This window comes from Dendroctonus ponderosae, unplaced genomic scaffold, assembly GCF_020466585.1.
Source record: "Dendroctonus ponderosae isolate FM_Combo_2020 unplaced genomic scaffold, Dpon_F_20191213v2 Dpon_F_20191213_3, whole genome shotgun sequence".
In the NCBI taxonomy this organism is placed as follows: domain Eukaryota; kingdom Metazoa; phylum Arthropoda; class Insecta; order Coleoptera; family Curculionidae; genus Dendroctonus; species Dendroctonus ponderosae.
In genome coordinates, this window is record NW_026018508.1 from 15,544,769 (window position 1) to 15,565,129 (window position 20,361).

At 41.9% G+C, this 20,361-nt stretch overlaps 6 protein-coding genes across 12 annotated transcripts in view; 4 read left to right on the forward strand and 2 right to left on the reverse strand.

Annotated features, from left to right (window-relative positions):
- LOC109538621 (Y+L amino acid transporter 2) overlaps positions 1-1,307 on the forward strand; it is a 7,260-nt gene extending 5,953 nt beyond the window's left edge. Inside the window, exons 6-9 of the mRNA XM_019905940.2 lie at positions 125-248; positions 301-501; positions 557-818; positions 869-1,307. Coding sequence (XP_019761499.1) covers positions 125-248; positions 301-501; positions 557-818; positions 869-1,011 — 730 coding nt within the window. The 3' untranslated portion in view covers positions 1,012-1,307. The remainder of the gene's footprint in view (positions 1-124; positions 249-300; positions 502-556; positions 819-868) is intronic.
- On the reverse strand, positions 1,272-3,494 carry LOC109538620 (nucleolar GTP-binding protein 2). The gene is made up of 3 exons (XM_019905939.2): positions 3,384-3,494; positions 2,406-3,324; positions 1,272-2,355 (listed from the first exon to the last, which is right to left on the reverse strand). Exons 2-3 carry the CDS (start codon positions 3,322-3,324, stop codon positions 1,349-1,351), a joined length of 1,926 nt encoding a protein of 641 aa, XP_019761498.1. The 5' UTR covers positions 3,384-3,494; the 3' UTR covers positions 1,272-1,348.
- Positions 3,482-5,049, forward strand: LOC109538623 (40S ribosomal protein S8). The gene is made up of 4 exons (XM_019905943.2): positions 3,482-3,649; positions 3,969-4,351; positions 4,544-4,679; positions 4,896-5,049. The coding sequence occupies exons 1-4, from the start codon at positions 3,646-3,648 to the stop codon at positions 5,003-5,005; spliced, it is 633 nt and encodes a 210-aa protein (XP_019761502.1). The 5' UTR covers positions 3,482-3,645; the 3' UTR covers positions 5,006-5,049.
- A 606-nt stretch (positions 5,050-5,655) lies between these two features.
- Positions 5,656-7,999, reverse strand: LOC109538622 (pre-mRNA 3'-end-processing factor FIP1). Its single transcript, XM_019905941.2, has 7 exons — positions 7,673-7,999; positions 6,943-7,195; positions 6,661-6,892; positions 6,436-6,607; positions 6,185-6,359; positions 5,942-6,134; positions 5,656-5,887 (listed from the first exon to the last, which is right to left on the reverse strand). Exons 1-7 carry the CDS (start codon positions 7,898-7,900, stop codon positions 5,770-5,772), a joined length of 1,371 nt encoding a protein of 456 aa, XP_019761500.2. The 5' UTR covers positions 7,901-7,999; the 3' UTR covers positions 5,656-5,769.
- An 85-nt stretch (positions 8,000-8,084) lies between these two features.
- Positions 8,085-12,947, forward strand: LOC109538619 (importin-5). The gene is made up of 11 exons (XM_019905937.2): positions 8,085-8,213; positions 8,507-8,818; positions 9,338-9,652; positions 9,708-10,047; positions 10,104-10,315; positions 10,407-10,551; positions 10,616-11,067; positions 11,215-11,398; positions 11,459-11,904; positions 11,959-12,577; positions 12,642-12,947. Exons 1-11 carry the CDS (start codon positions 8,133-8,135, stop codon positions 12,857-12,859), a joined length of 3,324 nt encoding a protein of 1,107 aa, XP_019761496.1. The 5' UTR covers positions 8,085-8,132; the 3' UTR covers positions 12,860-12,947.
- A 798-nt stretch (positions 12,948-13,745) lies between these two features.
- Positions 13,746-20,361, forward strand: part of LOC109538531 (oxidation resistance protein 1) — a 39,708-nt gene continuing 33,092 nt past the window's right edge. For 2 of the 7 annotated variants that reach the window (XM_048664607.1, XM_048664612.1), the window contains exons 1-2: positions 13,746-14,357; positions 16,864-17,047. In XM_048664607.1, coding sequence (XP_048520564.1) covers positions 16,950-17,047 — 98 coding nt within the window. In that variant the 5' untranslated portion in view covers positions 13,746-14,357; positions 16,864-16,949. The other 5 variants (XM_048664608.1, XM_048664610.1, XM_048664609.1 and 2 more) reach the window with 5 other exon arrangements.

The window sequence follows — 20,361 nt, forward strand, 5'->3', positions numbered from 1 at the left end:
GGGAAACCCAGGAATGAATTTGATTTGGAATTAGACAAAATGCAAGTGTGATTTGCATGGTGAATTTGAGACATCAAAGGAAATCTTCTATGCAGAGCCCACATAAAACCATTACATTTTTCAGAAACCTACCTAGAGCGATATGGATAGCCCTGCCCCTAGTAACCGGCGTTTATGTGTTGGCAAATGTGGCCTATTTCGCCGTTTTATCTGGAGTGGAGATGGAAAGCTCCTATGCGGTGGCTTTGGTAAGCAAACCGCCGCTGCTCTGATTCAGGCCACTCACCCTCCCTTTTGCAGTCGTTTGGAATGAGGATGTACGGAAGTTTCACCTGGTTGGTTCCGATCTTCGTAGCGCTCTCCTGCTTTGGAGGAGTGAACGGCATCCTCTTCACTTCGGCTAGACTGTTCGCAACCGGCTCCCAAGAGGGCCACCTGCCTGCCTTGTTCTCCTACATACACATTCGAAGAAACACGCCGATTCCCAGCCTAATCTTCACGGTAGGAGCATTGGACGCATTTTGCTACAGTTTAGTGATGTTTGGCTTCATTGCAGTGTCTAGCATCGCTAGCCATGCTGTTCGTCAGGGACGTGCTACAGCTCATCAACTACTACAGCCAAATGTTGTGGTTTTCTGTAGCCGCCAGTGTGGCGGGAATGATGATCTTACGGTACCGCCAGCCAGACGCTCCCAGGCCAATTAGGGTGCACACTTCCATACCCGTTCTCTTTTTGTGTGCCTGCGTTGTTCTCGTGATTCTCCCCATTCCGCGCCAGCCGCTGAATAGCATCATTGGAGCGGCGATCACTCTATCAGGCAAGCCGGCTCAGTCTAAAAAATCTCTAAAATTAATCGACACTTTTCAGGAGTTCCCATCTACTACCTCTGTATTAAATGGAAAGACAAGCCTGGCAACTACACGGTAATTGTAGGGAAGTTGACTCGCTTTGTGCAGCAACTCATGGAGCTGACGTCCCCGGAAGCGACCCAACTACTTTCGCAATCCTAATCTGAGGATTATTAAGTATTTTTTTGATAAGGTTGAGGTTCGACGCTTACAGTTTTTGTTATTTGGGCGCTTTGACTCAAGATTCAAGGAAAAAGATTTTATTATCGGATTCCAACAGCCATAATTTTGAGGCAAACGACTACAACAAATATAAAAAATGTAAACTATCGTTCCTGTTCAACCACTTTGCATTTTTGGATCTCGAATCTGCCGCATTTTGCTTGAGAACGAATGTGACCAATTGTTAAAACAATCAAACGTATACAAAATATATTTATTGAGGCATGTAACCCACACGCCGATGGTTTTATTGGGTCCAATTGCCACTTGATGGGTTTTACTTTTGTTTAATGACCCCCCTTTTCTTGTTTCTGTTTCGGTTTTTAACATTGCTGACCTCGTAGAAGTTGCTGCCGATTTTCTTGCGTTTCTGCGCCCGCTCCAAAGCGCGCTTCTGCTTGCTGGTTAGCTTCTTTTGCGGTTTTGAGACGTCTTCCACATGAAAGTCGCCACTGGCTGAGGCCGCCAACATGTCCTCCGTAGGATCCATGTCCGAATAGAAGCTGATCTCTGATGAACTGTCCGAGTGAATATCGTCGTCGTTTGTATTCATCGTGTTATCACCGTTACTGTCTGAAATTGCGGGGTCATCGACGCTTTGCGAGATGTCTTCTGTTGCGATACTGTCGCCTTCTTTGTATTCTTCGACGGCTTTATCCACATCCTCTATGGGGTCCAGCTCCTTCACGTCGTCCCCCTCATAGGTCAGGCCTACGCGGATTTTTCTAAAATCTTGCACGACGTTTATGTTCTTTTCATTTTCCACTTCTGGTTCCTTGGGCAGACCAGTCTCATATCCAGGCGGGCACACGAAGAACGGCAATTTCCCTCTCTGCCAGTCGTTTAGGATCATCTTTGCCACACTGGGAATATCGGGTTCTCCTCCTTTCAGCAACTTGCCAGAACGTCGGGCCATTTTGTCCAGAAAATCCATCGGGTCCTTCCAGTTATCCACTTTATAGGTCTTCACCAGATAGTCTTTTTTGACCCTTTCCAGCACTGCCTCTATGTAGTCTTCAGGGTTGTTTACCAGTTCAACACGCACCACGCCTTTCAGCACCTTTTCAGTGTCGGTTTCCGCCGATGGGTAAACCACCCCTGGGCAATCGATCAGATATATTCTCTTCATCAAGGTGATGTATTGCCAAACTTTGGTTTCGCCAGCGATCGGGGCCACTTTACACACCTTCTTGTTCCTCAGCGTGTTGATAATAGACGACTTGCCCACGTTGGGGTACCCAATAAATCCCACAGATATTTGCTTGTTGGCAATATGAAGCTTGGCTGCAAAATAAATTGTTAATGTTGATAACTAGCAGTTGAGGTAAACTTACCAAATTGCCTAAGAAGGTTGATCAAAGACCCTTTACCGAAAGGATGGGTCATACTAGCGTGGAAGGCCACAGTGGGATACTCCTTGCTTAAAATTGCCACCCATCGTTGCGTAACCCACGTTGGCACCAAGTCCACTTTGTTTAAAATGAAAAGTAGGTGCTTGTGGGGCTTTTCAGTCCTCAGGTATTTTTCCAAGTAGGGCGACCTGGTCCCCATGGGATCGCGGGCGTCCAGAGTTTGGAGCAAAACATCGGAACTGTCGATAACTTTGAACAGTTCGTTCCAGATTCTCCTGGACTGTCCAGCCCCCATTACCCAGTCTCTGACTAGGTCCGTGACTCCCTCATTGTCACGAACGATATTTGAGTCCTTCGCGTCATCATATTCCGATTCTTTTTTCTGGACCAGTTCAGTGAGCTCATCCAGGCTCCTTACTGCAATGTTCGGCCTCTTCCTGCTCTTTTTCGGCCCAAAAACACTATCAAAACTCTCGGTATCCAGCAAATGAACGCGAGCGTTTTTTGCTTTTTCATTTAGCAGAGTTATTGGCAGTGTTGTTGGCTTCATGATCATCTGGTACGGGTTGCGAATGACTGCCCCCAGCTCAGTCTGGAATTTCTGCAATGCATTCTGCGATATGACTCGGCTGTTTCCGAACCACTTCTGATTGGGCTCGACTCTGGCTTGAGTCCCCGCTGGCAGCCATCCTTGAAATGGGGCTGGAGTCAAGATGTTTCCCAGTCTGTCTCGTTTCGCTTTGAAATTCCTGTACATCTGCAGCCGCTTGATTGTGCCTTTACTACGGGGCTTTGCTACACCTTTGAGACCCTCCGCGGACCTTTCAGGGTTCATTGAGTGCCCTGAGCGGTTGAAGCCCTGCTTCCGAGGGGCCCCACCTACAGAACTTACTTTCGGCATCTGGAATTTTAGTTCTAATTAACTAAACGCTCCATGATTTGTAATTGTCTTTTACTTACTGTTTTATGTAACTACACAGCCTGTAGTTAATATATTTACGATTTTCCAAACACGTTCCAATTTCTTAGGTTAGGGCAGAGTTATGACATGGAAGGTGACGGATTGGAGTCGTTGAATATTCTAAAAAAACGTTGCCGATTTTACTTTTCCTAGGGCTATTGGTTTGAGATATTGGCAACACTATACAAAGTGTCTCCTCTTGACATTGTCACTAGTGCCAGTTGTCATTGTCGGTGCAGTTCTTTTCCAGTATAGTTCGCAATGGGTAGGTTGTCTTCTTATGTATTGAAAAATATCCTCAATCATCTTTAAAGATTTGAGATTTTTTGTGATAAAGTTGATTGCAAAAGCTTCGCAGCACCACGAATATACGAGGTTTCTAAATATTTTTTCGAATAACTGGTGTTTTTGGCTCATAACCTGTTTGTTGTGAGTCCATACTTTTATGATGATATCGTGTTAAATACAAGTCCGATGTGTGTGCTGACGACTCCAAACATCCCACAGCGATCTGAACTAGCAATAATCAGTCTTCGCTAGGAGATGCGTAAGTGTTTCGTGGACTAATCCACAACGTGTTTCAGGTATCAGCAGAGACCATTGGCATAAGCGAAGGGCGACAGGTGGTAAGCGAAAGCCCCTCAGGAAGAAGAGGAAGTTCGAGTTAGGGCGCCCTGCAGCCAACACCAAGCTAGGAGACCGCAGGATTCATTATGTGCGTACTCGAGGAGGCAACTTGAAGTACAGAGCCCTAAGGCTAGACAAGGGAAACTTCGCTTGGGGCAGTGAAGGAACCGCAAGGAAGACTCGTATTATCGATGTTGTTTACAACGCCAGCAATAACGAACTTGTCCGTACCAAGACTTTGGTAAAGAACGCTATTGTGGTTATAGACGCCACCCCTTTCAGACAGTGGTATGAAAGCCACTACATCTTACCCTTGGGCCGCAAAAAGGGCGCAAAATTGGTAAGAGCTTTTTCAGAGTGTATAATTTAAAGACTAAGATTCTGAGACTTAAAAATTGCAAAATGATGAAAAACATGCGTGTCATCTGATGTTAAATGTGATTAGAATGATTTTGCAATCCTGAACGAAATGTTCGGAAGGAAGTCTTTTTTGAAGATTCGACACATTTTAACGGTTTTGTTACACTTCCAGACTCCAGAGGAATCGGCCGTTTTGAACTCAGCAGCTGCTCGCAGCAAGAAGGTCCAGAAGAAATACGAAAACCGACAGAGGCTGGCGAAAGTTGAGCCCGCGTTGGAAGAACAGTTCCAAACTGGGCGGCTATTAGGTAAAGCACTGCAACATTATTTATTATTATTTTCGGTATGGCGTGTTTTGGTGATGATAACTCTTCTGCGAGAATGCGGTTTCAACGAGATGCCTGTTTTAGGCCCTCGTCGTGTTCAATGACAATGCTGTCATAGTTACTCTGATTTGGCTAGATTTTTAAATACTCATTTCTCCACTAGTAGCACATGGTTGATTGTATGATTTCACTTTGCAGCTTGCTTGGCGTCTCGTCCTGGACAGTGCGGAAGAGCCGATGGTTACGTTCTAGAGGGCAAAGAACTTGAGTTCTACCTTAGGAAAATTAAGTCTAAGAAAGCCAAATAAACTTGGCTTTATTTCAAAATAAAGTACAAATGTTTGTACTGTAATTTTCTGTCTTTGATACCCATAAGCCATTATTCCTATGCCTAACCGATTCTCGTCCCAAAGTTTTTTGTTTCCTAAATTAGTCGTTGGTCTGAGTCTAAAAGAGAAAAGTATTTTTGACCTTCTGTTGTCTGTTAATAGTGGAAACATCTCTCCGGATTTTCCTTTAGTTCTTTGTCGGTGTTCATGCGACAGTTTGCATTCTAAAACGGGCAGTTTATCTTTCTGTAGTCCAACGCTGCTTGTAATGCTAGCAGTTTTTTTTCTTCTGTATGCTCTGGTAGTCGTTGGAAATTTTTGATTTGCGGGTTAAACAGGAGCTCAATAATTGCGTCTCTTCCATAGGATGTTCGTAAAGCCGAGTAGTCGTTGTAAATTACTTTCTTTCATTGTCCTGTGAAAAGTCGATTAAATTATAGCAATGTTGTGCACTTCAATAATGAAGAATCCGGAAAAACTTGTTTTAAAAAATCCATTAGTAATTTATGGTTTAGAATTAACGGGCTGATGGGATGCTTCATCACCAACACCGATTAATGTTCTTCGCTCTCAAATGGGTTTAAATTGTGTAAATCTGAGCATATGCTCGCAAGTAGCATAATATCAGCTATACTGAAATGCCGCTTTATTACACAAATAGCATTTTTACTGTTACGCCTACATCGACATTGAAAAGCAGCCCCCCAGCACCCTGATAGCAGAGTGGCTTCACCTGCAGACAATCAATCGCTGTCTTCATGTCGCCTAGACTTCTTCTTCTTGTGCGGCCGGTGGCTGGGGCTTCTAGATCTGGATTTGTGCCGTCGGGATCTGCTTTTGGATCTCTCTCTCCTCCTGGATCTGGCAACACAAAGCGAATCAAAACTCGCCGTTCGGAGGGTAGAAGATACTCACTTTTCCCTCTCTGTGTCCCTTGGACGTAGCGATTTGCTCCTTTCACGGTCGCGGTCGCGCTCCCTCGAAAGACTTCGTCGCCCTGGGGATCGTCTGGAAGGAGGGCCCATCATGTGGGCCCCCCTGGGCGGGCTTCCGCCTCCTAATGTTTTTATATCCACCGGTTGCCAATTGGGATTCGGTTGTCCCTCCACTAAAAATGCCTTGATCAATATCATCGATCGCCTGTTTTTGGCTGCTTACTCCATTGTGAATCCTGCGTGGGTTCATACCCGCCGCCGTAAAATGGCTCGGGTTCGGGGTTGAAGCCAAAGTCCGCTTGCCCAATGAACGGATCGGGATAATTAATGGGAGGCGGCAAAGTTACATCTGGAAAACCTGGTTTCCGGCTGTATTCCCTTCTATCGGCAGTTAACACCTGAAATCGTCATATTGGCGATTGTTATATGCAGCTCAAATCGGCGTTTTAGAGAAAATGAGACAAAGAAACGTGCCTGAATAGTGTTTATCTTTGGAGAGTCGCCCATTTTCAGCATGGGTGTTCCCATTGATCTAGATAAGGGCTGTATGAAGTTCTGATTCCCATACTTATTATCCATTGAACCCCTTGGCAGGCCAATGGAATTCAAGGGTATAATGCCGACTCCAGACTCGTTAATACGAATTCTGAAACATTTCTATCATGTCCTGTGAAACTTTAAACAGCTTAAAACACATACCGCTTTTGCCTTTCACAGTAAGCTTTCCAGGTGTCCTCGTTAAAGCCATAGTTGAAATAATCGGTAATATCCGAGCCGGGTTTTCTCCAGGGTTTATCTTCTAGACTATCCAAATTGTAGTCGCACGACGACATCCCATTGATGGTCCCAATTTGCTCAAATTCTTCAATTTGGAACTTACCGGGCTGTGGGATTTGCTTGCTTTTATCGACGATTGCTGTCGAAATGCCGCCTAACAAAATCAATTGAAAAAGTATTTTGCCAAAAGTTGCATCAACTCACCTCGCTTAATACTATGCTGTTGCTGTTGTTGTTGTTGCTGCTGCTGCTGCTGTTGCTGTTGAGCTGGATATGAAGTGGTGGTTTTGATATTTCCAATGACCACATTAACGCCGTCATCACTGTCGTCATCCAGATCCTCATCATCGTCACCGTTTTGCTTCAATTCTCCATCTTCTCTTTCATTTTCAATCTCCTCGTTATCATTCTCATCTGGTGCATCCACCCCAGGAGGTCCATCGTCGTCAAATTGATCCTGCAAAACAAGCAAGAAAGATTAAATTCGATGCGATTTGAATGGAATTTTCAGCATTTGCAGAATCAAGTGTCTTCGCGAATCGTGAAAGCTGCAAGTTTTCACTTGCTCTAGATTAGTTAGTTAAGTTACGATTGTTTGAAGCAAGCAGCGCACTTGGGCGAAAAAGTAAAATTTTCGGAATTGCAGATTTAAGTGTCCAGTCAAGAAATTATGCGATTGGCATCGGTTCGACTTTGCCACACCTTACAATTTTTCAAGCCGGTTACGAATTAGAACCAAAGGCATTCAGCCATATTTTCCTAGTAAGATGTGGATATAAAGCAAAAAACTCCGATAGGCAAAGTTTCAGCAAAATTGCGATATAGAAACTTGCGGTTGGTAGCAGGGTCCAAGGAACGGATCTGTAAGGGCCTCGAATCAGGGGTAAAATACACATAACCACACAAGTAAAAACGTTCACTACATTGCACTTACGTCTGGATAGTTTATTGGAGAAGGTTCTATGGGGACGGTTGGCTCCGTTGGAGCCGCTTCAGCGGGTTCGGGTGGCTCTTCAGCTGGCTCAGGACTCTTTTCGGCGGGAGCTTCATCTGCCTCATCCTTTCCCTCGGAGTCGTCGGCACCATCAGGCTCTCCATCCCCGTAGAGCCACTGGTCATCATTGTCTAAGTCTTCAGCCGTTTGTTTTTCGGATTCTTCCATACTTACAAAACCCGTTAATTAGCTGAGGTTGATGGCCATTTTTCTTTCGAGTCTTATTTATTTTGGTTAGGTTAGGTGATGAAAGTTACGCAATTTTACCAATGGAAGAAAACAACAAGCGGGTAAGCCTGAGAATAATACCCTAGGCTTTGTCAAAAGTCAGTTTAGTTTACTTGTTTAGCGGCTTGTCTGTCTTCAATTGACAATTAAATCTTTTTATCCACAAGGCGCCATGGCCGCCGATCAGGAGCAATTTTACCAAATAATCCGAACCCTGTTGTCTACAGACAATTTAATCCGAACACAAGCAGAGGTAAGCAAATCGTTTCCTTTTTTGCGACTAGTAATTTACGCTAAAATTACGAACGAGGCAGTGTTTAACGTCGCCAAAATTCCCTTTAGTTGGCCCAAACCCACAACGTGTTGTCTCAATACCAAAAAAAACTTACCATGATTCATCACCATTAGCCGAGTTTACCGTAACATTCCACCTTTCACTGCCCGTTTGGCAAAGTTTGCATCAATTTTCCTAATTTTTGAGCGCATTACGGGTTAGGAATGGGCGCCAAAAACTACATATGCTAACCAGATGCTTTTGCTCAACAGGAGGCCTACAGTACCCTGCCCATTGAAAGCAAAATCACCCATTTGCTGAGTGCAATACGCAACGAGAACTTAGCAGAAGATGCCCGCCAAATTTCGGCCGTATTGTTGCGGAGAGTCTTCTCAAATGAGTTTACAGACTTCTATCCAAAACTGCCACCAGAGAGCCAGGCCCAGCTGAAAGAACAGGTTCTACTAGCGGTCCAACAGGTCAGAACTGAGATGTTGAGGCACAAAGTATGCGAAGTTGTCGCTGAAGTGGCCAGAAACCTCATTGATGAAGATGGCAACAACCAGTGGCCAGAATTTTTGCAGGTCAGCTACTCCACAATACTTTTAATATCAATCAGTTGATTGAAACTGAAAAAACCTAATTGATTGGGAACAGCCCGGCCATGGCTAATTTGAAATAATTCCCAACAGCCAATACTTTTCAGTTCAGATTCACTTTGTCGACATTCTCTTTATGGTTGCCGATCGATCAATTAAATTTTTCAAGCTCTAATCTGTAGGTGAGAGCGAGCGACTTATGCACAATCCATCAAGTGCTTCAATGAAATGTTAATTGAACTGCGATGACTCAGTATATTGGGCGCTATCAGCTCGATTCATTTGAAAGTACGACTGCAGACCGATTGTTTTGTCTTTTTATCAAATGGAAATTGATTTGGGACTTTCTTGGTGTTCAAATGCTCTAATTCATCACGAGCTACTTTCTTATAATGCGCATAAACAGAGCGAATGAAAATTAATATTTGCCCTATTTTAAATGAGCTTTTTAACATTTTTCAGCAGAATTCCGATTGCAATTAGCAAATTTTCTGATTGTTCCAGTTTCTTTTCCATTGTGCCAATGACCCCAACCCCATTCTCAAAGAAGCCGCCTTAACAATGTTCACCAGTGTACCAACGGTGTTTGGAAATCAACAGAGCAACTACTTAGATCTGATCAAGCAGATGCTGTCTCAAAGCTTGCAACCCCAAGGCGCTTACGAAGTGCGATTCCAAGCAGTACGCGCTGTCGGCGCGTTTATTTTGATCAACGACAAAGAAACGCAAATTTTAAAGCATTTTGCCGATCTTTTGGAACCGATTTTAGTGGTAATTGCTGAAAGCATTCAACAGCACGACGACGATACTCTTCTAAAGGTAAATTGGTTGAAGCAGCATCGAGTTTACAGAACTGAAATGTCTTTTTGTTCAGGTTCTCATTGATATGGCTGAAAATACTCCAAAATTTTTGCGGCCGCAGTTGCTCAACATTTATGAGATGTGCATGAAAGTGTTCAGCGATGCATCCGCCTTGGATAGTTGGCGAGCTTTGGCCTTGGAAGTTATGGTGACTTTAGCGGAAATGGCTCCGGCTATGGTGAGGAAAATGGCAGGAAACTACATGGAACAACTGGTTCCCCTGATTTTGCAATTCATGGCCGACTTGGAGGACGAAGAGAACTGGGCCGAATCCGATGAACTGCTTGATGAGGATAATGATTGCAACAACGTTGTGGCAGAGGCTGCTTTGGATCGTTTGGCAACCGGATTGGGTATAAAAATGACTTGTGTTTGAAACCTATTAGCTATTGATTTAATCCCGTTCTAGGGGGCAAAGTGATCTTGCCATTGGTGACTGCCAACATTCCGCAGATGTTGGCCAGTCCTGACTGGAAACAGCGACAGGCAGCCTTGATGGCAATCAGCGCTATCGGCGAAGGCTGCAACAAGCACATGGAAACAATGCTTCCGCAAATTATGGACGGTGTTCCCGGTGTTATGGAAAGCATTCTAAGGTATCTACAGGATCCGCATCCCAGGGTGAGTAGCGACTTTCTGAAAACTAACATAATTAATTCGATTATATGCATTGCTATATAAAAAATGGTGCATTAAATAAACCGTTGTGCAGGTTCGCTACGCTGCTTGCAATGCGATCGGTCAGATGAGCACCGACTTTGCACCAATTTTCGAGAAGAAGTTCCACGATCGTGTTGTACCTGGATTACTGATGCTTCTGGATGACAATGCTAATCCCAGAGTGCAAGCCCACGCGGGTAGGTCATGTTCCATCCGATTGATCATCAGTTTTTTACATGTGGTTTTATTTTGTTACTTTAGGCGCTGCATTGGTAAACTTTGCTGAAGATTGTCCCAAGCACATTCTCCACGTATACCTCCAACCGCTAATGGCAAAACTCGAGGGCATTTTAACATCGAAAGTGAACGAACTGGTGGAAAAGGGGACCAAGCTGGTGCTGGAACAAGTGGTTACAACCATAGCCAGCGTAGCGGATACGGCCGAACAGGAATTTGTCGCGTACTACGACCGATTGATGCCCTGTTTGAAGTACATAATCGCAAACGCGAATAAAGACGAATACAAGCTGTTGAGAGGAAAGGCGATTGAATGCGTCACGTTGATTGGAATAGCTGTTGGTTCTGAAAAGTTCAGTGCCGATGCCACACAAGTCATGGACATGTTGCTAAAGACATACGGAAACGGAACTGAATTGCCCGATGATGATCCACAGACTAGTTACCTGATATCCGCTTGGACTAGGATATGCCGGGTAAGAACACTTTGGATTTCTATAATTTTCGGGTTATTCCACATAGCGTAAATCATTGTTGTTTCGCTTTGTGAACAGTCAGGATTGAATGAATGTCTCTAGTAGTGTAGGTGTGGATGTGCGAAGCCTCTTAACCATTTCTGTTAGGTTTTAGGGAAGAATTTCGAGCCGTATCTTCCTTTGGTGATGGGCCCCGTGTTGCGAACAGCCGCTCTGAAACCCGATGTCGCCTTACTCGATAGCGAGGAAATGGCCGGCATTGAAGGACAGGAAGAAGACTGGCAATTTGTATCACTAGGCGACCAGAAGAACTTTGGAATTCGCACAGCCGGTAAGTGGGCTGGACGAAGGGCGCTCTATCTGGAGAGTTGTTCATGCCTGTTTCGTATAGGTTTGGAAGACAAAGCGGCGGCATGTACGATGTTAGTATGCTACGCGCGCGAGTTGAAGGAAGGATTTGCACCATATGCAGAAGAAACCGTTAAACTAATGGTGCCCATGTTGAAGTTCTACTTTCATGATGGTGTGCGAAATGCCGCCGCAGAATCGCTGCCTTGGCTGTTGGAATGCGCTACCAGTAGAGGCCCTGGATTTGTCAATGATATGTGGAGGTTCATTTGCCCTGACTTGCTAACAGCCATTGATACAGAGCCGGAAAATGAAGTTCTGTTGATCACTTTGGATTCTCTATCTCGTTGCATCCTTCAACTGGGCCCCTCATATATCAATCAGGAGTCGATGACTAAAATACTTGCGATTATTGATAAACTCATGAGTGAGCATTTTGAGCGAGCTAATGAGCGACATAAAAAGCACCTGGACGAGGATTACGACGAGGTAATAAATGCCCAGCAGTAGTTGAGAGCGAAAACAATCTGCAATTATTTCCAGGAAGTTCAAGAGCAGCTAGAAGACGAAGAGACTGACGACATCTGCATTCTGAACAAAGTAGCCGATGTTCTGCACTCTCTCTTCACTATTTACAGGGAAACTATGATACCGTTCTTTGACCAGATTCTCAATCACTTCGTCAATCTTCTAACGCCCAATAGAAGCTGGGCGGACAGACAATGGGGGGTTTGTGTTTTCGACGATGTGATCGAGTTCACTGGGCCCGCGTGCGTTAAATACCAGACCTACTTTCTGGGACCGATGTCTGTTTATGTTCGGGACAAGAGCTGCGAAGTTCGACAAGCCGTGGCATACGGTTGGGGTGTTTTGGCCCAGTTTGGAGGAGAGCAATTTGCTGCTGAAGTCGCTAAAATAGTACCGGCTCTCGTGGAAGTGATTAATGATGCAGAATCACGAGATCTGCGTAATATCAACGCCACAGAAAACGCAATTTCAGCGGTGGCGAAAATTTTAAAGTACAACAACACTCAAATCAATGTCAATGATGTTATCCCGCTCTGGTTCTCGTGGTTGCCTGTTGTCGAAGACGCTGATGAAGCAGTACACGTCTATGGATATATGTGCGATCTCATTGAGCAGAATAATCTGGCTATCATAGGCAAGTGATTCCTTCGGGAAGATTTTATGACTGATTATATTAACTCTAACTTTTCTCTGTTTAGGTGCGAATAACGAGAATATTCCCAAAATCGTTCACATTATCGCAGAGACGTTTCACCGAGAGGCGGTAGAAACCAACACACCAGTAGCAGTGAGAATGACAAACATAGTCCGACAGGTGCAATCAAACGAAACGTTTTTTCAATCACTGATTCACACAATGACCACTGAACAGCAACAGGCTCTGCATTTCGCTTTGCATGCAACTCCTGCGTCTTAGTTAATAAGCTATTCCTATTTCATTGTTTTACAATAACGTCAAAAATTACGGTTTTATTAATATACAATATATGTTATTTTTTTAAACAGTAAGGTGTTATTCGCAGGGACGCGCGACGCCTTTTAGAACTGTTAATTGTCTGTACATAGTTTGCTCGCAAACTTTTCTGCATGTGATATTTAATTTTCAATCCTATGGGCAATTGTCTGTGTTCGGAAAGTTGTTTTCTATTAATGTTGTAAACGGAGAAATCGTCTTGATTAAATAAATTAATTTTCTCTAAGGGGGTTTTTAGTAAAACTATTATCTATCAGTGCATGCGTTTTAATGTACTCCAATGTCCCAACATTTGCCAGTGCACAGTTTTGTCCAGGTCATTTTTACCGGCGTTAGTTTTGAAGTTTAGAAATGAACAATACGGGCGCGAATTTTGCGCTTTCGATGAGGAAAAGAGGCGAAATTTTGGCTACTCAAAAAACTACACTGTTGAGGCCATTTCAAGCAAAATACACTTCAATTCCCAGTATATTTGGTTATCAAATCACGGTCTTTCAAAAGTACGTCAAATTTCATGTCAATTTGCCTCACTAGTCTGCTGCTTAATGGCGATTAGGAAAGAGTTTGCAAATTGCTCCTCCAATATTTCAGAAATTGTCAAGTTTTTCCAATCTTAGTGCGGAAAATTGCGGATTTTCTAAAAGCGGAAGGTTTTCTTCACATTTTTTCGCTATTTTCCCCTGCGCTAGTCAGATTTTTGAAACAGAACGCAGTTTTTCAAGTCGGGGATATTTCGCCGTGCTACTGACAAGATGTGACAGCCACATTGACATGCGCGCACTATCAACTTAGGTAATTAATTACATTTTTAACCCTTTTGTTCTATCTATTTTCGCATTTTTACTCTATACACTTTTTAAACTTAGCTGAAATTGTGGAGAGCTTAACGTAATTTCGAACCTCCCGCTGACACAATCGGTGCAGAAATGCTCCGTACATCGATCAATAAAAGTAGATTTCTTCTACAACAGATGTGAATTGTGGACAAACTTTAGTCGCGCCCACTAGAATAAGCCGTAAACAGCATTCTACAATTTCTACAGGCTCATCTGACAATCCAATCTATAACCTCTGTGATTTGTGATTCGAGTTTCGAGCCTGTACAGGCCTGTAGTCATTTCAATATTGATTAAAATTCGTGTTTGTGCGTCTTATGGTTAAACCCGTCGTTTAATCGTCGTGTCGCCGTGAATTTCACATCAAATTCGTTAGCCACCAGTGATAAGTACTTGATATGTGACAGTATAAACCCTTTGGATTTGTGTTCAGGTGAATTTTTCCGAACAACTGGACACTGTTCAATCAAAAAGTATGCCCGGCCGGTTCAACAACAAGGCATAAACAGTATTTGTGGCTACTCGAAACCTGCCACTCTAGCACAACTCCAGTCAACAACAGTTTCATATGGAATTTGCTTAAGCAGCAGCATTCAGCTCATCATGTAAGTTTGCATATTCGCACGAATATCATTGTGTTCATGTGTTGCGCTGCTAGTTGGGTAGATTTCTCTACCAAGTTACCATTCTACCATATACGACTAGAACAGTTAGATAACCAGGTAATGTAACAATTAATCTTCTCCTATCAGTAGGTGCTTGAGCACACAGCCTCCAAACAAACACGATTATAAATAATCATTGTTATTTGATCAGCGATTATATCTATCTAGGTTTATAAGACAGTTTTAAACATTTTTCTTGATTATTTCCCGTATATCCAGCGAATTTGTTGCTGAGCGCAATTGCACAATGGGGCCTCTCTGTCCTTGTTTATTTGGGGTCAAGGCTCCAAGGTCAGCAAGGGGGCGCCCGCCCCTTTGTCCCTACTTCAATATTTCACTGTGTCAGTATTTCCACCTATTGTCTTTACTAGGAGGCGCTTATCCTGCACATGGATTTCGCTCCTATGCCGGATATTCCTGCTTCTGGATCGGGCTAATCCATTTTCCAGTGCCATTTTGTTACCACCTTGCTAGAGAAATTCGCTGTTAAAGTACAGGTTTAGAGTCACCACATGCAAGCTCCTTCCGAATCGGTATTGAACCTGTTATATCACGGATTTGAACGGTTATTCTTCGGGTTATGGACTGAGAACAGTTGTCCTCTAGGTAGCATGCGAATGTTGATTTTTTAGCTCAAATACTGTTCTTTAATGCGTGGCCGCATTCAAGAAAGAACAATATTTGAGGTAAAAAATCAACATTCTCATGCTATATTATCCCACTAAACAATTTTTTGTTTCAATCCCGAAACGTTTCAGTAATCTGCACTATCTGTTTATGTAACTGAAAATGTCCGCCCTCAGAAACGATTCGCTGAAACATTTCTGAAACGTTTCAAGGAAATGTTAGTGAAACGTTGCGCTAAACGTTATTTAAACGTTGCAAATATATATTTTGTAACATTCTACATGGTGTATCTTTGAAGAGTGGAAATATTTTAATTGATGGTACATGCTGGCTCTCGAAGCAGGACTATAGGATAGTCCTGCTTCGAGGACCAAAATATACCATCAGTTAAAATATTTCTACTTATCAAAGAATCACTCTGTATAGTTTCATGATTTTATAACGTTTTCAGAAAAAATACTCCTCTATAATTAGATGGGGCATTTTCGTTACTTCTCTTATGGACTGGGATTGTGACACTGGTTTTCCAGTCCTGGGGGATTTTATCATTTTGATGAGTTCACTGGTTAATTCGTTCTCTCCATATTTAAGGAGTTCGTTCGGAATATCATCGATTCCTGGAGCTTTTCTATTTTTAAGGGAAGGACTGCTGAGCAATTTGCTTCGGTCTTTCGTCCATCGGATCTTTAGTGATTAACTTACACAGTCTTTGAGTTAGTTTATGTGAGTTTTGAGCTGTTTCTAGCTTGTAATGGATAATTCAGTTTTTTTAGCAACGTGTCTGCACGTCATTCCATTGGCATGTCCCTGTTTTTTTAAATTTGCATGTTCTTCACAGTTTCACGTATTTAATACAAGCTGTTATCAGCTGCTAGTAACCACTCTAAGTGCAGGTACTCTAATTTGATAACCGACATTTCAAATCATTGTTTAGTCTTACAATATAACAGCCACTCGTTCACGTGCTCCCCTGATTTTATCTCGTGCTCTTTACCCTTAAATCAACCCAGTTAGATGGGTGTTTTAGCTGGTTATCTGTTTGGCCACTACATTCAGCCAAACAAGTGGAGCTGCTGGTAAAAGACACTGTTTACAATCTTAAAATAACATATTTGTTTCTCTTAAGTGGCTGCAGTTTGATATATGTACATAAACTAGTTGAGTTAATCGGTTTTGATTAACGCGGCTGTTTATTCCATTATTCCAACTACACAGATTATCATTAGTTTCGTTAAACATTTGCGCGATAACAGTTGTGTTAACTATTCAGATTTAAGGCTGGCGAACTTGATTTTTTATATCTACAGCTGAGTGCTAAATAAATTTGTCACTCGTACGCCCATCAAAGTCCACATTGAGGCATTGAATGAAACGTAATTACCTCTTTCCTGTGTGTTCTGTAAAGTGCACTTTTTTAAGTCCATTATGTTTATGATTATTCATCATCACATGCCGATAGTTAATTAATTGTTTTGTACTAATTTCCTGGATTGTTCATTTTTCTACTTACTTACATTTAAAGCGCATACGTTGTTTCTCCTGGTTATGGACAGAATAGTTGTCTTATTATCAAGTGCCTGGTGTGAGGCAAAAAACATTTCCATGATATTTTATAACAAAGCAACGATTCTGAATTCATAACTAGACGAAACACCCCTTATAATCCAACTGAGCAGAACCAACAGGTTGAAGAGCGTTCCTAGAGAATCCTTGCCCAAGAAACATGCTTTTTTTAAGTTTAGACTTGGCTTTTCTTTAATTTTTAGGTTTTGCAATTAACTTTTTAAATTCCCATTTGGATGTTTTGTTTTATTTTCAGACTTATTTTGCTTGAAGTGCCTGTAGAGTTCATGTTTATTTTGTCGCTTGACGATTTACACGACGTTTCGTGTTCAGTCCCCAACCATGTCGAGTCCGCCTAACCAACTCAGGGAGCAGCGCTCCTTCTCTGTAGGCGCCCGATTGTCCTTTCGCAGCTTCTTTAAAGATGCCGGCCCTAAGCAGTAAGTTAACATACGAAATTAACCTGCCTTAAGCCATAAAATCATTGCTTGGTGGGACGGTTTGGTGCCAGGGTATGGGGATTAATGGTGTCTTTGAGTACGGTCTAAATCGCGCAATAATAGTCCGGAAAACCCTTTCAAATGGTGCATCGATTAGCCTGATGAAGGTGCATTAAATGTTTTATTAGTCAAATTGATATGACACTGCATTGTTAGGAGTTTGTGCGGTTTATATTTAGATTAAGAAATCAATACTGCCACCATAGAGGCTGTTGCTTGACTTTGTGTGCTTTACTGCACTAAAAAAAGGGTTACTGCATTATGTAAATATGTATTATTTGAGTAAGTTGAGCTGTTATTAAATTCCTTAGGTGCTCAGCGCTATAATAAGGAAATTCATTAACGCTTCTCAGCGTCCAATTAAAGACCATTATCGGCGATTAAATGGGCGTTGTTTTTGTCTCTTCTGTTTTGAAAAGCTATTCCGTCTTGAAGATATTCGTTATCAACTGTGCGTTGATTTATTTGCACGAGTAACGGAAACATACAGTCATTTTATCTCTTTTTAACATATGGGATTGATGCCCTCGCACAGCCTTTGTTGGGGTTTTATGGCTGTTTGTTCAACCATTTCGTGTTTGTTCTTCAGTAATGCAATAGTCAAGATTTACCACTTGCATTAAATCAATGACACATCAACATTTTGTTTAAAATAAAAAGGGGTTTGTTTGGATCTAAATACGCTTTTTGTCATTTACACAGAACGTCTTTTAATTTGTTTGATGGTCTGATTGTCCAGGTGAATCCGCAGAGATTAGGGTAGATGTTTGGGGCGCATTCGCCATTTCGTCTAGATATCTTAAAGGTTATTTACTATGTACAACTAAATATATCAAACACTTTTATATAGAGCGAGTGTCTTTGATCAGCTTGTGCTTAGCACAGCTGGTATTCAAGAGATAACAGTAAAAAATCGACTCTATCAAAATTTCCTTTATGAATTAGTGCCCGGCCACCGATATATAGTTGTCGAAGTAAATAAATATTGAGTAACGCCTATATTGTTTTTGTAACCATTTGCACTGACCTCTACTAATGTTTTCTGTGCCAACCGAAATCAATCATCCTCGGATTAACATGCAACAAGCGAGAACAGATAGGAAATTAGTGGCGACTATTGCGAAATTTTGTTATCGTGTGAGAGCCGCAGATGAACGCGGAAATCCTTTTTAGGCGGCCGAAATGCACTTCAAAACTGTGCAGTTGATAAGTTGCATAGGTGACCTTGCTTAGCGACAATTCAGTTAATTGATGCCGGTCAATTTTTTCATATTCCGAAACGCTTTCTACCACCATCCAGCAACATTAATTGGTTGCTTGCTGACCGGCAACTGTGCAATTGAAGGAATTAAGGCATGATAAATGGCAGGAAAAACATAATGGAGCGTTGTGTTTGCTCAATTGGTCGATGTTTCAGTTTTTCTTTAGCAAAATGCATTTTCAATTTCTGATGTTGCGACTAACCCAAACTAACACAAACAAACTCATTGTGTGTTCTCCCAACTCAAGTGTTATACAATAGATGCCTAGATTGAGTCAAGTTAGAATATAATCGGCAAAAACCAACCAGTTCAAAACCTAAAGAATTCTCCAAATTTTAAACTAAAAAGGAAATCCTGAGGAAAAGTATATACTTAACATAGCCTAACATAGCCATTCAAATGTATATTGGGATGTCTCAATAAAAAAATGTTTACGTTGAAGTGTGTTCGGACACTCAATGTGAAAAACCCTACATGGGCGGTTTAATTTAAGCAAATCGGTCAATATTTATAAATCATAATCCCGCATGGTGGGTTAATAAATTAAATCCGACTGTATGTACTTAATAAAGGTCAACAGACAAGGTCGTTAAAAAATGGGCGTTTTGTAGTCGCAAAATGATTTAAACGCAACAAAGTGTACGAGTTTAAAGAACAGTCCATTAGAATTTCCATTATGCCATAAGGAAATTCGTTAGATTAGTGTTGACAGTGATATATGTTGGGTAGATTTACGGTTTGCATGCATGAAAAACACTTCTGAACTCATTGCAATCACTCTCGGTGTTATTAATTATTGTAAATATGGCTTGGCGAGATTTTTGCCGCGAATAATTTCCGCTCAGTTATTTTTAACCGCTTGTAGGTGTTGTTGGGAGCGAGTTTCTTTTCGTTTTTTTCCCGATTTTACGCCAACCGAAATGGCGAGACTGTCGACAGATCTTCGGACGCATTTGCAATGAAAACGTTTTATGTGGCTTTGGGTCGAATTTCCACAGACAATAAACCGTAGTAACCTTCTCAGGTGACGAACATCATAAATCTCGATTACGTCGCTGTTTGGTATCTGAAAATTACCAACACGCTTTATCCCACGGCTGTTTTTTTTTCTGATGGCAGAACCAGAAAGAACTAGGGCGAGGACTTACATTATCGACCTTGTCTTTTACACGATAGCACACACTTCATTTCGAATGGGAGCAATAAAACAGAACTCGCTGAGGAAAATTGAGGAAGTTCAGATGTGGTCTGGTTCTAATTTTCATCACAACGGCTAAAGTGTTACGAGAATGGCAAGGTTTTTGTCAACAGATCAGGCCTGGCGGCGGCTTAAATAAAGCTGAAATGTTGGCCCAAGACAAAACACAATTATTTTTGCAAACCGTTGTTTTCCTTTTCAATAGGTGAGGTAAAACAGCGATGGTTTGTGGAAAGAAACACTGTTTTTTGTATTTTAAACGGTTGACCGAAAACTTTTTTCGACGCATAGGAAGTCGGTATGCCATTCGTTCGCCCCAGACCTTAAAAACCGAGCAATTTGCGTAGCTTTTAATTAAATTATTATAGATTAGAATCAAGCGTTTTGTCCAATTTGTTGATTGTGAAAGAGCGCTACTACGCAACTAAGCATTTCAATTAACTATTATATTGTTGTACAATTAGTGTTGAAAATCGGACTTTAGCTGCACCCGCTTAAAAATACTTTAAGAAAGTCGTGAGTGAATTGATCAAAATCAATGCAAAATGTGAAATAAACCGAGCATAACGTGGAAGAGTGAAAGCATTGAGGCTGATGATTGTACAGTTAGGCGAGAAAACCTTCTAAAAGTGAGAATTCGTGGAATTCCACCAACAAATCCTCGTGCGAAATTACAAGTGTGATTAAGAAAAAAAATGATGTGCGTCACGGGACGCTCGACAGAAGTGATAACTTCATAAATTAATAGAAACCATAAAATATTGAACTTGTTTAACGCATGATGGCAATAATAA